The 16,801-nt window shown below is 35.1% G+C and overlaps 1 protein-coding gene across 1 annotated transcript in view; it reads right to left on the bottom strand.

Annotated features, from left to right (window-relative positions):
• Nucleotides 1-13,727: 13,727 nt before the first annotated feature.
• LOC127560553 (ABC-type organic anion transporter ABCA8-like) overlaps nucleotides 13,728-16,801 on the bottom strand; it is a 101,047-nt gene continuing 97,973 nt past the window's right edge. The window contains exon 39 of the mRNA XM_051995229.1: nucleotides 13,728-15,534. Coding sequence (XP_051851189.1) covers nucleotides 15,436-15,534 — 99 coding nt within the window. The 3' untranslated portion in view covers nucleotides 13,728-15,435. The remainder of the gene's footprint in view (nucleotides 15,535-16,801) is intronic.

Here is a 16,801-nt window from a genome sequence, read left to right as displayed (position 1 = left end):
TTCTTTTTTATTTTTTTTTATAATAACTTTTTGTTGACAGAACCCATGCCAGGGTAATCATCTAAATGTATTGTAGTCTGTTTCACACCTCTCTGTCTTTCCTTGTTATGAAGATAAAATGAAATATCTGTAAAGTGCTTAACATAGAGCTTGATATAAAGTAGGCATTTAATAAATGCTTATTCACTTTCCCTATTCCTTCCACAAGAAAAGCATGAGATATCTTAATAAATGATTCACTAAAATCCAGTTAAATCACACCTATAGCACTCTCTCAAGTCTGTCACTTTTATAACTGTCAAAAAAAGAAATAAGGTTATCCTATTATAATCTTTTTTTTTCTATGAAGTCATATCGATTCTTTGAAATCACTTCTTTTTCTAATATTTGTTAATCTCTTTAATGATCTGCTTTAGAATTTCCTGTGAATCAAAGTTAAGCCTATTATTTGTGAACTTTCTCTTTCCTTTTTTTATTCCTTTTCCTCTTTTAAAATTTTGGACAATTGAATTTATTCAAATTTGTGGCATACCTCTCATGTTCCACAATATTATTGACAGATGCTCAGGATTCACATCTTCCAATTCTTTACCAGAGGGTTAATTCATTTAGGCCTGGTGATTTGAATTCACAAAGGCAATTTTTAGCTTCTTATTTACTTTGAGTATCAGCAACCTATTAGTAATTTTTCTTTGTTTCATTTCTAAAATGAAAGTCAATCTCTCTAACATGGAAAATAGAAACAAAAATGAAAATTAAGGATTTCTGTCTTGTCTCTGTTGTCAGTTATCCTCATTTTGTTTACATCAAGTCTAGGTCTCTTTTACTACTATGATTCTTCTTTTTCTTTTCAGAAAGCTCAAAGAATTTTTCTTCTTTCCTCCTTCCCTCCCTCCTTTCTTCCTTCCTTCCTTCCTCCTTCCCTCCCTCCCTCCCTCCCTCCTTTCTTCCTCCCTCTCTTCCTTCCTCTCTTCCTCCTTCCATTCTTCCTTTTCTCCTCCCTCGTTTTCTCCCTCCTTTCCTCTCTCCTTCCTTCCTTCCTCCCTTTTCCCTCCGTCTCTCTCTCCCTCTCTTCCTCTCTTTGTTCTCTTTCTTTCTTCTTTCTTTCTTTCTTTCTTTCTTTCTTTCTTTCTTTCTTTCTTTCTTTCTTTCTTCCTTCCTCCTTCCTTCCTTCCTTCCTTCTTCCTTCCTTTCTTTCTTTCTTTCTTTCTTTCTTTCTTTCTTTCTTTCTTTCTTCTTCTTTCTTCCTTCCTTCCTTCCTTCCTTCCTTCCTTCCTTCCTTCCTCCTTCCTTCCTTCCTTCCTTCCTTCCTTCCTTCCTTCCTTCCTTTCTTTCTTTCTTTCTTTCTTTCTTTCTTTCTTTCTTTCTTCTTTCTTTCTTTCTTTCTTTCTTCTTCTTCCTTTCTTCCTTCTTCCTCCCTCCTCCCTTCTCCCTTTCTCCCTCCTTCCTTCTCTCCTTCCTTCCTTCCTTCCTTCCTTCCTTCCTTCTTTCCTTCCTTTCTTTTCTCTAGCTTCCTTCACTAGTCTTTGTTCCACTTGAGCTACAGCTATTATGATATTATTTTTTACAGAATCATGCCACATGTTCACCCTCTACTATCCAACATTGTTTCCATCTTCTGTATATTTATTTTTAAAATCTAATTTGGTCACTGAATTCTCTATTAGTGCATTCTTATTCGTCTTTTCACACAACTCCTTTTTTTTCCTCCAGAATTGCTTCTCTTTATTTGTTCATATTTCATAGAATCAAAGATTTAGAGCTGAAAATGATAATATAGTTTGTAGTTCCCAACCCTCTCAAGAAACTGAAGCTTAGAGAAATTAACTGACATGCTCCTGATCCCACAGTTAGTATGGAAGATGAAATTTGCACTCAGATCTTTCTTAATTCAAGTTTTAATTAAGTTTGCCATGCTTCACATGGCACTGGTTCTCATTTTTAAACATTTCCTGGTTTGACTTGCCCTCTAAATTTTTTAGTGAATATGATTATACCTCTCTGAATCCTTTGAAATCTTTTCACTCCAAATATAGGATGCATATTAGATTAAATCTAGTTTTACTCTCTACTATGAGAAAATGTATGAAGGAATGATCCTTTGAAGTTCCACTAGTTTCATTTCTACTCCAGGAACCTTATTAGTAAGAATATGATATATAATAATATATAATAATATATTTATATTATATAATATATAATAGAATTTCCTCTTATTGCATTCTTTGAAGGATTAAATTATTGAGAGATACAGAGAAATACACATACACACACACAGAGAGAGAGAGAGAGAGAGAGAGAGAGAGAGAGAGAGAGAGAGAGAGAGAGAAAGAGAGAGAAAGAGATGCATATGTTTTTATAATTTAATTCCCCCATCACTACTTTTGTGCCAGGCTTGTGATCCATTTTACAAAGCTTTCATTTGCTTCCTCTTCCTATCTAGGTGGTCCGATGACATAACCATTTGTTTTTCTCTCCATTGACCTACCAGATGTACTCCATAAGGTGTGTCTGTTTTTGGTTTCTGGATTTCTTCACATGACTATATGTTCTTATTATTTCTACCCCCTCACTCCATTTTTTTAAATAAGGCATATCTATTCAGACCCACAGTGCATTCATGGTTTTAACCACATCAAACCCCAGGTATTTCTTTAAGGTTAAATTTGCATCTTTGCATTTGTACCCCTGGTTCTTGTTTGTTTCCTAAACTTTGGACATTCATATTTAGATATTTGAGGACCAAGGTTTTATTAGATTCCTCCCATGGGTTTTTCCTTCAAATATTAGTCTTCTTTTTGCATTCTTAATTGACTCACTGCTGACACACATTCTTCATCCATATAATTCCCCAAAGTTCTCAGGTATTAGGCTTTTTTAAGATCCTCCATTCTCTCATTCCTACTAGTGAAAATTGTACTTTTCAGAAACTCTTTCTAGCAGTAAAGGATTATATCTTTTTTTTCTTGGAAGTTTCCCCAATTCTCATTCCCATTCCCTGACCATGAAATATTTCCTTGGCTTGAGGAATGAACAAAACCTCAAAGTCTCAGAAATCAGTATAGGTCTAGACTATTCTTCAAACTTGAGAGGATGGGCAGGTGGTAGTGATCTGTTCTCCCCTTTTATGAATACAGTTACAAAATAAATATGTATTGCTCAGTGTGCAACAGTTCTGCTATTTGTATTCAGTTCTGACTAGGAAGCGTCAAAGATCAGTGCAATGCAACGATAGATCATTGGTTCTTTAGCCACAAGACACACCCTTGAATTCTGACCCTTCTACTTACAAACTGTGTAATCTTGGATAAGTCACTTCTTTCTGGGACTCAGTTTAATTTTTAGGATCCTTGCAGCTTTAAATCTAGGATTAAGATGGAGACTTGAGACAAGAGATAAATTCCTGCCATCTGTATGACTTCAAGGGAGCAGCAAAAGTTTCACAGATGGTGCACTATGTATTCACTATATACAAGTTGAATCTCTTAGGTATGTCTTAGAAATTAGCTCAAAAGATAAATTGTCCCACTAGAATAAAAAGCCTCTGTTCTTTATCTCAAGGTCAAAAATTCATTGTAGAGCAGGGAAAGGATCAACTCTTGTAAAAGACCCTCATCTTGAATATGCTTATGAACCTTCAGGGAATTCTTTGGGAATATTTTTTCAGTCTTGAAAAACCATCTGAAAAGTTCTCCTATTTCCCTCCTGGGAAATTTAAGAGTCATTTTATTATATTATTCCAGAAAATGGAATAGAGCATGTTTTGTTTTGTTGCTGGTCTAAATAACAAGATGACATGAGGAGAAGGGGGTAGGGAAGAAAGGACTTTTGGGAGGGATGTGAAAATGATTCCAGAAAAGAACAGCTGCACAATTTAAGAAGAAGGAAACAATCAGGTTCCTGGATAATGTGACTGTTCTGAATTTGTTTGCTTTTTTCTTTCTTCTTTTGCTACTGCAAAGGAATTCTTTGTCTAGCAAACTAGAGCTTTCATTCTCAAGACAATAATTACCTTGAATATTTGATGTTGTTCTGTTGTGTCTGACTATGACTCCATGTAGGGGTTTCTTAGTAAAGATACTGAAGTGGTTTGCCGTTTCCTTCTCTAGTTCATCTTACAAATGAGGAACTGAGTTAAATGTGATTTGTCTAGTGTCACACTGTTAATAAGTTTCTGAGGCTAGATTTAAACTTAGAAAGATGAAAGATGAAACTTTCTCACTTCAGGCACATCACTCTGTCCATAGTACCACTTAGTTACCCATTTAAACCTATTTGCTACCTTTGTGACCTTAGCCAAATCTCTAAGGGCTATATATTCCTTACCTATAAAATGAAGAAGTGGGAGTGCATGATTTCTAAGATTTCTTTCAGTACTAAATCCTACAATTCCTTTTCCCTCTGTTTTGTTTATCTTATAATTCTCATGCTTTTATAGAAAGAACTATAATGTTTCCTAGTATTACTGGAATATCTAGAATTTCTAGTGGAAATTTCAGAAATCCTAAAAGTTTCTAGACAACCTTGAGAGTAAAAGAACTATTCCATCTTCTTGAAGGGATTCTAAGTTTATGGTTCATGAACTTTAAAAAATTATGATATTTGCATTTCAACACAACTGATCTGGAAAATAGCTCTAGGAGAGACAATCTAAGAATTATTAGACTAGGAGCAGCTAGGTGGTGTAGTGGATAGACCACTAGCCTCGAAGGCTGAAAGACCCAAGTTCAAATCTGGTTTCAGACACTTACCACTTCTTAGTTGTGTGACCATGGGCAAATCACTTAACTCCAATTGCCTCAGCCAAAAAAAAAAATATTGGACTACCTGAAACATTTTTTTACTTTTTTTTAAATTAAAACTTTTTATTTTTCAAAACAGTAGACAATTCCTCAACATTAATCCTTGAAAAAATCTGTTTTCCAATTTCCTGTCTCTTCTCCCACACTCTCCCCTAGATGGCTAGTAGTTATATATGGTAGAAATATATGTTAGATCCAATATATGTAAAGATATTTATAGAATTATCATGCTGCACAAGAAAGAAAAAGAGAAGCAAAGTAAAATGAAAGTAAACAACAACAAAAAGAGTGAAAATGTTATGTTGTTAACCACACTCACTTCCCACAGTGCTTTCCCTGCCTGTAGATGGCTCTCTTCATCACTGAACAATTGGAACTGGTTTGAATCATCTCATTGTTGAAGAGAGCCATGTCCATCAGATTTGATCATTGTATAATCTTGTTGGCGTGTATAATGATCTCCTGGTTCTGCTCTTTTCACTTAATATTAATTCATCTAAGTCTCTCCAGACCTCCTGGAATCAATGTTGGTCATTTCTTACAGAACAATAATATTTTATAACAATCACATGCCATAATTTATTCAGCCATTCTCCAATCGAGAGCATGCATTCAGTTTCCAATTTTTGACCACTGCAACAAATTGAAAAAATCACAATTTTTAAGAAATCATTAAGGAAAACTGCTCTGTTTTGTTGATGGAAATTCAAAGGCAGATAGCCTTTTAACTATGTTAGCCAGTAAGCCTTTATTTCAGGAGGCCCAGGAATCCCATTCTAAATACCTTCAGGCTGCTCGAGCTTTACATTTATATTTTGGGATAACAAAAGACGAAGCTAGGAGCATAGTAAAAGCCTGTATGCTTGCCTTCCTTTCCATGCTCCTACACTGCCTCCAGAGAAGAACCCTCGGGGTTTGAGACCCAATGAAATCTGGCAAATGGATGTGACCCATTATAAATCTTTCCGTCGTCTGTCTTTTATCCATGTTGTGGTAGACACCTTTTCAGGATTCACTTTTGCAATACCAGCAGCAAAAGAGACAGCCTGAGTGGTCACTGAATTCCTCACACAAGCATTTGCCATTATGAGTGTGCCATAAGCAATAAAAACAGACAATGATCCTGCATACACCTCCAAACATTTTGCACACTTTTGCGCACAGCATAAGATTTTACACACCACTGGCATACCCTTTAATCCTCAAGGATAGGCAATAGTAGAGAGGAGAAACAGAGACATTAAGACTCTGCTCCAAAAACAAAAGAAAGGGGGAGCCACAGGTAACCCTAGAGAACTTCTAAATCTAACCCTTTAAACTATTAATTTCTTGATTTTTGACAAAGATGCATTGGCTCTGGCAGACAGGTTTTATAACCCACCGGAAGGGCAATGTCCAGTGCGAGCGGCTCCACTATCTTTAGATAATCGCCAGATGATGTGGAGAGACCCAGAAAGTGGTGAATGGAAGGGACCAGATAGGTTAACTGCTTGGGGAAGAGGGTTTGCTTGTACCTCTACAAGTGGAGAAGGAATCAGATGGGTGCCAATGAGTTGTATTCGCCTTGTCCATCGCAGAGAGAAGGAATAGACCCTTGAAATGAAGGAGAAAACCCAAGAAATATTGGGTGGTTCTTTTGCTGATTGTGCTCACCATTGAAAGAGTGTGGCAGTTATAGTGTTTGACTCATGGACATAGAAAATTGTTGGACTTGAAAACCCTCAGGAATCATTGGATTCTTTGAGACATAAGACTTGAAAACCCTCAGGAATCATCGGATTTTCTGAGAAATGATAAGACTGTTATAGGACTTAAAAATCTTCTGGAATCATTGGATTCCCTAACACATAAAAAGACTTTTGCAGGACTTCAAAAACTTGGTGGGGGGGGATCATTGGATTCCCTGATATGTGAAGCAATGGACAATAGATTGGTTTTGGACAATCTCTTGGCTTCTGAAGAAGGCATATGTATGACTGCTGTTTACATACTCTCCTTCTAGGACTTCTGGCAATCTTTTACAACACCATGTTGATTTATATTGTTTGTTATACCATTACTTGCATGTACAATTCATGTTTGTTACACCACATCAAGCCTGCACTGACTGTGGGAAGAGTCATCACTAATAGCCTCTGCGTTATTGCTGTGTGCTTGTGTAATACTTCCCATGCTGATGGGTTTGTGCATACCTGTTTCTAATATGACCCTTCAACCCAGAAACCTGCTAGCAACTTCCACTTCCCTTTGGGGCTTTTCATCTCCCTTCCTGAGATGTCAGGGAGGGCGTGATTATCTCCTTTTTAGTGCTTTCACCTCCCTTCCTGAGAAGTCAGGGAGGTCATGATCACTCCCTTTTCGGTGTTTTCACCTCTTTTCCTGAGAAGTCAGGGAGAGTGTGATCACCTCCCCTTGGGGGCTCTGACCTCCCTGAGGAGTCAGGGATGGCATGACCACCTGTGTTCTAAAACAAAAGAAAGCGGGAAATGTAATGGGCTGAGGCTCGAGTTGATGCACTGAGGTCCCAAGCACGTGAGGCTAAATAGTAATTGGACCATGCTCTATTAATATATATGCTTGGAGAAAGAATGGCCCCTGCCCACTCTTTGTGCAAGTCCTTATGTGTTGTATAGGAAATGATGTTTTTGGTGGGTGGAGGCAGGGGAGTGGAAAGGGAAGCAGAAAGAGAGGCTGCTGGCTGGCATCTTGACACAGCTGCTCGCATTGCTATTGCGACCACACTTCACCTCTGATCCCCCTTTGCTAGCTGGCTTTCTGTCTGCCCATATTGCTATCACAATCCTTCTTCACCTCTACTGCGAATAAAGATTGAAGATTTTTCCCTTAACCTGAAATCCTGACTCTGGCTGATTTTAAATATGTGGTCATCACATATTAGAAAGCAGCAGTCATCAAAACTGCTTGGTACTGGCTAAGAAATAGAGTAGGAGATTAATGGAATAGGTTAGATTCACAAGACACAATAGTCAATGACTATAGTAATTTAATATTTCATAAAGCCAAAGACTCCAGGGTCTGGGATAAAAACTCACTATCTGACAAAAATTGCTGGGAAAACTGGAAAATAATATGGCAGAAACTAGATATTGATAAACATTTCATATTCTGTACCAAGATAAGGACAAAATGGGTTCATGAATTAGACATAAAAAGTGATTTTATAAGTAAATTAGGATAGCAAGTACAGTCTATCTGTGAGATCCATGGAGAAGGGAGGAATTTATGGTCAAACAAAAACTAGAGAACATTATGAAGTGCAAAGTGGATAATTGTGATTACACTAAATTAAAAAGTTTTTGCACAAAGTAAACCAATGCAGCCAAGATTAGAAGGGAAACAAAAAACCAGGGAAAATATTTTACAGCCAGTGTTTCTAATGAAAAACTCATTTCTAAAATAGATAGAAAACTGAGTCAAATTCATAAGAATCCAAACCATTCTTCAATTGATAAATGACCAAAAGATATGAACAGATATTTTTCAGATAATGAAATTAAAGCCATTTCTAGTCATGTGAAAAACTTCTATAAATCACTATTGATTAGAAAAATGCAAATTAGGACAACTCAGAGGTACCACTTCATATCTTCCAGATGCACTAAGATGACAGGAAAAAATAATGATGAAGGCTGGAGGGGATGGGGGAAGACTGGAACACTAGTGCCATTGTTGGTGGAGTTGTGAAATGATCCAATCATTCTGGAGAGCAATCTGGAACTATGCCCAAAGGGCTATCAAATTGGGTATATCCTTTAATCTATCAGTGAGAAGTATGGAGACTGAATGTTGATCAAAGCATACTATTTTCACCTTTTTGTCATTGTTTGCCTTTTTTCTTTCTCATGTTTTCTTTTTTTTTCCTTTTTGATCTTATTTTCCTTGCATAGCATGGTAAATATGGGAATATGTTTAGAGGAGTTACACTTGTTTAACTTATATTGGATTACTTGCTGTTTTGAGAAGTGAGGAAGGGGGAGGAGAAGGAGAAAAATTTGGAATACAAGGTTTTGCAAAGGTGAATGTTGAAAACTAGTCTTGCATGTATTTGGAAAAATATAAAATACTGTTAAAAAATCATACACTGCAACTTGTAAAAACATTGTCCAATTGATGACTCTCTCTAGTATCTAATTCTTTGCTACCACAAAGAGAGCTGCTACAAATATTTTTGTATATATAGACCAGTTTTGTTTTTTGATCACTTTTATATACAAATATCATAATGGTATTGATGGATTAAGAGGTATGAACAGTTTTATAGGCTTTTGAGTATAGGTCAAAATTTTTATCCAGAGGGTTGGACAAATTGATTATTCTATCAGCAGTTCTTTACTGTATCTATTTTTTTTCTTATTCTCTCCAGCATGTCATTTTTGAAAGCAGTGAAGTGATGCAGCAAAGTACTTTTAATGTGTATTTTTCTAATCAGTAGTGGTTTAAACAATTTTTATATGACTATAGATAGCTTTGATTTCTTCTTCTGAAAACAACTGCCACTTATCTCCTTTGATCATTAATCAATTGGGAATAACTCTTATTTTTACAAATTTGACTCAGTTCTTTAATCAGTATGTATTTGAGAAATAAAACCTTTATCAAATAAACTTAGTATAAACTTTTTTGATGTTTATTGTCTATGGCACCTTTTAGCATAATGTAGTTTCCATGATTATCTCTTTTAATTCAATCTATTTTTGCTTTTGCTGTGTCTGTAATCATGATTACTACCCCTGCCTTTTTGGCTTCAGCTGAAACTTAGTAGCTTCTGCTCAAATTCTTTATTTTAAGTCTGTTAATTCTGTAAACTCTGTGTTCTTCTGTTTCAAGTTATGTCTTTAGTAAACAACATATTGTTGGATTTTAGCTTTTGATCCATTTTGTTATGTGTTTCTGTTTTATGAGTGAGCTCATCCCATTCACACTCACAGTTATGATTATTAACTTATTATTTCCCTTCATTTCATTTCCTTCTGTTTCTTTTCTCTTTTTATACTCTTTTTATTCCCTTCTCAAAAGTCTTTTTTGCTTATAACCATTGCCTCCTTTAATTTACCTTTTATCATTTTACCTCTCCTTTCTTTTCTCCTCTTCCCTTACTATTCCCCTGCTGAGCAAGTTGCATTTCTATATATACAACTCTGTGTGTGTGTGTGTGTGTGTGTGTGTGTGTGTGTGTGTATGTGTGTGTGTGTGTGTGTGTGTGTGTGTGTGTGTGTGTGTATGTATTTTCCCTTTTTTGAACCAGTTCTAAAGAGAGTAAGGTTCAAGGACTGTCTGTCACTCCTACCCATTCCCTTCTCCATTGTAAAAGCTCTTTCTTGAATGCTATTGTTAAGTGAAAAAATTTCCCTCGTTTGACCTCTCCCTTCTCCTTCTCCCAGTTTATGCTACTTTCTTATTTCTTCATTTTTGTTGGAAATGATTCCAATGTAATCATCTCAGAACCCTGCCCTCTTTCTATAGAAACTTCTTTTAGCTACCTTAATAATGAAAATGTTCTTGGAGTTATGTGTATCATCTTCTCATATAAGGATGTAAACAACTTGACATTTTATTCCTTATAAATTCTTTCATGTTTGCCTTTTTATCCTTCTCTTGTGTCTTATGTTAAATTTTCCATTCAGCTCTGGTCTTTTCATCAGTAGTGCTTAAAATCCCCCAATTTTATTAAATATCCATTCCCCCAAAGGATTATATCCAGTTTTGCTAAGTCATTCTTGTTTGTAATATTAATTCCTTTGCCTTTTGAAATATCACATTCTAAACTCTCCAGTCCTTAAACATGGAAGCTATTAAATCTTGTGTGATCCTGACTGTGACTCCACAACAACTTTGCAGTATTTTCTCTCTGACCTGGGAGCTCTGGAACTTGGTTATAATATTCCTGAATGATATCATTTTGGCATATCTTCTGGGAGATGATCAATAGATTTTTCCTTATTTCTATTTTGCCTTCTGGATCTAAGATATAAGTGCTTTTACTGAATAGTTTCTTGAAATATGATGAGTAGGCTCTTTATTTGATTATGGCTCTTAATTAGTTCAGTTCTTAAATTCTCTCTCTTCAATCTGTTTTCCAGATCAGTTATTTTTCTAATGAGATATTTTATATTTTTTTCCTATTTTTCATTCTTTTCAAAAATGTTATTTTCTTGTTTCTTAACATCTCATGCAGTTTCCACTTGCCCAATTCTAATTTTTAAGGATTTTTTTTTTTCTTCAGTAAGATTTTATATAGAGGGCAGAACTTTGGAGAAGCATACTTGAAACAAGTATACTTGAAATAAGGTGTTAACTCAGTGGAATTGATGAGATGATTGTTCTCTAGTTCACATATATTCTTAATACTTGGTGTGGTGATGTAGTGGTTCTCTGGTTCACACAAAATCAGTATGCTGTAATGATGGAATTACAATAAGGTATAGAAGGGCTAAGAAGGACTGGATTCTATTTTTGACTAGGCTCCTGGTGATTCTCATGCCTCCTGCACTAAGATCAACACTGGATCAGAATAAAAAATTTAGACTCTATTTTTGACCATTCTCATGGTGTCTATCTTGCTGAAATCAAGGCCCGTCCAAAGGACTTCCAGAAAGCTAGCCCAGACATTACAATTTTGTACCTCTTTTTCTATCCTTTCTTCAATGAATTATGTACTTCCTTTTCCTTTTGACCTATTCTGCTTTTTAAGATTCTTTTCTTCAGTGAATTTTTATGCCTCCTTTACCATTTGTCTGATTTTATTTTTAAAGTGTTTTCTTCAGTGTTTTTTATAGCTTTTACCACGATATTAATTTTCTCTTCAGCATTTTCTTCTTTAAATTGTTTCTTTTCCCAATTTTTCCTTTACCATTCTTATCTCTCTCTTAAAAACAAAACAAAATAAGAAGCAATAGCAACAAAAAAAACCCTCTTCCAACAATTCTAATTGTATTTGAGTACAATTAACATTTTTCTTTGATTTTTTTTTGTAGTAACTTTTACATTTTTTTTTTCTGAGTTTATTTCTTAGTCTTCCTTGCCATCATATAGCTTTTGGTAATCAGATTCTTTGTTTTTGTTTCTGTTGTTAGTTTACTTTTCCAACCTATTTCTTGAATTTGAACTTTATGTTAAAGTTGGACTCAACTCAACTAAGGCTGGAAAGATACTGTGCCAATGCTTCAGACATTTTTACACTGCTGTTTTCATAGCTAGTTCTGGGAGTCTGTAAGTATTTGATGCTTCTAAAGTAGTGCGATCTGGGTAGAAGTATGGTCATTGCTCTTGTGGTTTGCACTATGGATTTTGCCCAAGAATAGCCCCTATTCTCCTGCAGTCACAAGAGTTTGTGCTTTTTATCTTGGAACTGTGATGTGAATCCCTGCTTCTTTGTGACTGATTGCCCATGTTTGTCTCTACCCTGTAGCTATGATCCAGAGCTGTATATTGGCAACAGAGTGCCAGTTGTATGCAGTGCCAGCAAAGACCCCCCTGTAACCTCTTTCTGATCAATTTTCCAACCTTTCACCATCTCTGGTATGAGAGTTCATTAAGCTGTTGCTGCAGTCATGTGTGTGTTCTGGACATGACTCCATTCCAGTGCCTTCTATCAATTTTTAAAATTTTCTTCTGTTGGAAAAATGTCTCACCCCTGACTTTTGTTAGGTCTTTCATTCTAAAATTTCATTTGAAATATTATTTTAAAGTTGTTTGGAGAAGAATGTTGGGGGAATTCAACTGGGTGAATGTCCTAATCTGCAATCTTGATGCTGCCCCTTTCCCCTCCTTTTCTCCTTTTTTCCCTCTCCTCATCCCCTAAGCTTCTTTCTCCTTACTTCTCCTTTCTTTATCCCCTGGAACTCTCCATCCTAATGAGGGGAAGGGCAATCCAAGCTGGACAGTTCTAGTCCTATTGACATCCTTTTGTGTTCAAGTTGTCATGAGCTTCTGGATTCCTCAATGAGAACTGACTGGAAGCAGTAGAAATTTCCTTCATTGAAAATGTTCATTGATAGGAAGATAAATTCAAGCCCCACCATAATTAATCAGTGAGAATACTTTGGAATAGCCTGAGCCATCTCATAAGATAACTCATGATATCAACAATTATGAAAGATCAGCTGTAAATAATGATGCTCTGGCCAGCCTTGGAGGATTGAACTAGTCCCTAATAATAGTAGCACTAACAGTGTTCCTTCCAAACACGTCAGGGCAGTGGCAGCATAGACCTGTAACAATTTTCTATATAGGTTTTTGGCCTGATTTAGGGTTTCTAATAGTGGTAATATAATAACACTCAGGGCAATAGCAATACGTTAACTTAGCATAGGATGAAAGAGCTAAGGATTTAATAGAGACAGTTTTCCTGTGCTAGTGTAGGAGGGTAACAATTGATCTTGGCAGAGAAGGCAGTGGGCCCAGATAAAAGCCCCAGAAATCATGGATATCAGCAGGCAGTAAACTTAGTCATGGGCCTGACTGATAGCAGAAAGTTAAGTAACCCTCTATCACAATGGCAGTTCAATATTAGAAGAATATGCATTGGCAAGCACGGTATCAAGAAAAAGGTTGTTGTAGCCCAATGCTAAATGTAATGTAAAACTGATGGATCCCTTCCCATTTCTAACAAAATAATACCCAATAATGCTAAATTAACTCAATGTGTTCTTGGTCTATTCTTGTTCAACATGCTTCTCCTGCAATGGTGAAAGTAATCTTCCTTTGTTAACTTTTAAGTAACCTACAATCGTTTCATTTTGTTCCAATATTGAACAAACTACTAGAGGAATGACTTGAGTCAGACCTTGCCCAGAACTTTGATGTTCTGGAAAAGAGGAATGGCAGGGATATCTGCTAATAAGCGAAAGCATGTCAAGATATAGCCTGTATACACAGGCACACACACATAAATACATACACATATACACACAGATTTGTTTTATTTTTGTTTTTGTTCTTTTGGTTTATTACCACATTTGATAAACAATTATAATCTGTAAAATATAGTGTCTATACAGAAGAGTCTCATCATACACTCATTTAACATGTGAAAATTCAACTATATGTACTTGGCAAAAAACAATTACAGAAGAGAAAAACAGATATTTAAATAATGCAATATATCATGCCTGCTACATTCCATTCAATAAATATATGACCTAAAATTATTATGGGTAGTGAATATATGATCATCCAGTAAAGCCCTTTTCAAATGCATTTCCTCTAATCATTACTTCTTCTACTATTGTTTTCATTTTCTTCTTCAAGGCTTGTTTTTTTTCTTTTTCTCTCCTGAGATCTTGGTTGAGTGTTATGAAAAAAATTTACATCCAATTGTTTTCATAGCAACTACCTCAGCATTCTATTACAAATTGCTCTCTTTTTAATGGGGAACTATTTAAAAAGAGCATACTGATTTGGGGCGTGATTTAAGAGTTTTTCCAGGGTAATTTTAATTTATAGGATGACTATAATTTTAACTTGTATAATGACCTCAATTTTGCCCCCTCCATATCACTGCTTCCCTCTTCCCTAATCTAAGATGTGATTACTCTTAGTTAATATGACTGTCAATTAGGAATTAGGGTAATGATTGTTTAATTGTTGTCCTTGTATCTCTAGCATTTAGTAGAATGCTAAATGTTTGTTGACTTGATTTGAATTGATTCTGAACTCAAAAACTTGAATCTTAAAATACTTATTTAAAAAGAATTCTAGTGTTTTCAAGTTCATAATTAAATGTTTTTAAAAATATACCAAATAGATCTGTATTTTATTGGTTTAGGAGACAGAGACAGTATGAGAGTTGGTCAACTCTAGGGTTACTTGTCTAGAAATTCTCTTTTGCCTTTCCCCTTAATATGTGGTCTCTTTATATTAAAGTATATGTTATACTATAGTATAGTCTATTTATATAATCAGAAAACAATAAAAAATTACTTTAAATTTATTGGGAGATAAAACACATTATAAAGGTAGAAACAAAAAAATAAAATTTTAAGATTAAGTAATGCCAGATCACCAGGCTGCTGTGAGATAGAGGAGGAAGAAGAAATGGAAAGGTGATATATTCATCTAAACCCAGAAAGGCAGTAAGTTCTATCAAGGTATTTTTTAAGCGGATTGGTGAACTAGTGACCCAACTGATTATGATTCCATTCAATCCCAATCAATGTTTGTTTGTTGTCATTGATTTGTACAATCTGACGCTTCTTCTATACCATCCTTTCTAGGGATTCAAAAGTTGTCCTATCTTCCACTTCCCATGATCTTTTAGTTCCCTCCTTCCAGTTGAGAAAAATTGTATCATTCCCTTTGCTGATAAAAGCTTCAGAGAACATACAATACAGAGAACATTCCCCCAAATGCTATGCAAATATATGGGAAACTAATATACTTCAATTCCATGTCATTATCAATACTGTTTAATGTAGAGATTTTGCCCGAAGATATTCTTCTTTACTTCATTCTAGCAAAAAGTAATTACAAATTTAAGTAACATATGCAAATACAAAATGTGCTTTAAAAGTTTGATCTAACATTTTTGAGATGATATATGAAATTAAAAATATAAATGCATTAAAATGAAGGGTCATGAGATCTTAGACATAAACTTAGGAGAGCTAGGTCTTTAAGGTTCTTCCTGTGGAAGAAGTTTCCATTTTACAGTTGTATCCAATTCCTCTTCAAAATCTCCCATTTCCTGCTCCTTTGACAACTCTAGAAAGACCTTCAAGTGAAAATGAGGGGCAAGGAAAGGAGAAAAATGAAGTAGCAATTTAGTTCCTATACCACCAATTTAATGAGAAAAGTATGTATAACAATAACAAGTATCATCATCATTATCATGATCATCATCATTATTTCTTGCATTTAACTAGTGCTTTACAAAACATTTTACAAATATTTCAATCTCACATGATTCACTATATAACTGTTTGCCACAATTCACCATGCCATTTATTTAAATTATCTTATTGTGAGAAGCTTCTTAGCCTTAGGTAAAATTTGTTATCAGGAAGACTTGTTTTCAAATACTGTCTCAGATACTAACTGTGTGACAATGGTCAAGTTGCTTAATCTTTCTGAATCTCAATTTTCTTGTTTATAAAATGGGAATAATAACATTTGCCATAGAGTTATCCCATCTACATTATGACTTTCCCCATCCTCATTTTGATATATTGCAATTTGTCATATGAAATTAAAAAACACTTTTTGGAAATTTCACACAGTCCTCAGATGGCCTGTAACCTATTTAACATATACAGGACTGCTTGCCATCTGGGGGAGGGTGTAGAGGGAGGGAGGGGAAAAATTGTAACAGAAGTGAGTGCAAGGGATAATGCTGTAAAAAATTACCCTGTCAATAAAAAGTTTAAAAAAAATCCTCAGATGGCATGTGAAGGTCACTAGATAATGCTGAAGAAAGTTTAAAAATTCAGAAATGCAAAAAATATGTATAGTATTGTATGATATCAATATTTTTTATCTTTTAAAACCATAATAGTTCAAACTTTTCTGATATGAAGGAAGAATCAAAAAATTTTAGGCAGATTTTCTAGCTTGCAGGGGCACTATGTTCTTAAACTCTGCAATGTGGAAGAGATAACTGTACCTACCTGTTGAATTCTTGCAAGGCTTAAATTAAATAACACTTTAAAAACCTTAAAATATGATAAAGATGCTAGCTATTGTTATATGAGCAAGAAGCTTTGTAAACTGGTAGATGCTTTACAGGTGTCAGTTTTGTTTTTATTGTTATTATTATTATTATTCCTCCTTAACCTGTACAAAAATAATAATTAAAAAAAGTGAGTAATAGCTCTATTTTTTCCAAGGCATTCAGAAGCAAGCAAACCAAAGAAATGGGAGAGTAATATCCTGGGGACTTGGAGATCATTAGTCTAATTGTTCCACAAAGGTGGGACATTTGATGGCTTCTTAGGGTTGTACTTTACTATATTCAATAAACCTCATGACTCTAGACAAGTGGA

This window comes from Antechinus flavipes, chromosome 4 (assembly GCF_016432865.1).
Source record: "Antechinus flavipes isolate AdamAnt ecotype Samford, QLD, Australia chromosome 4, AdamAnt_v2, whole genome shotgun sequence".
NCBI classification, from domain to species: domain Eukaryota; kingdom Metazoa; phylum Chordata; class Mammalia; order Dasyuromorphia; family Dasyuridae; genus Antechinus; species Antechinus flavipes.
Note: the sequence above shows the minus strand (reverse complement) of the source record. Positions and strands in the feature narration are given on the sequence as shown.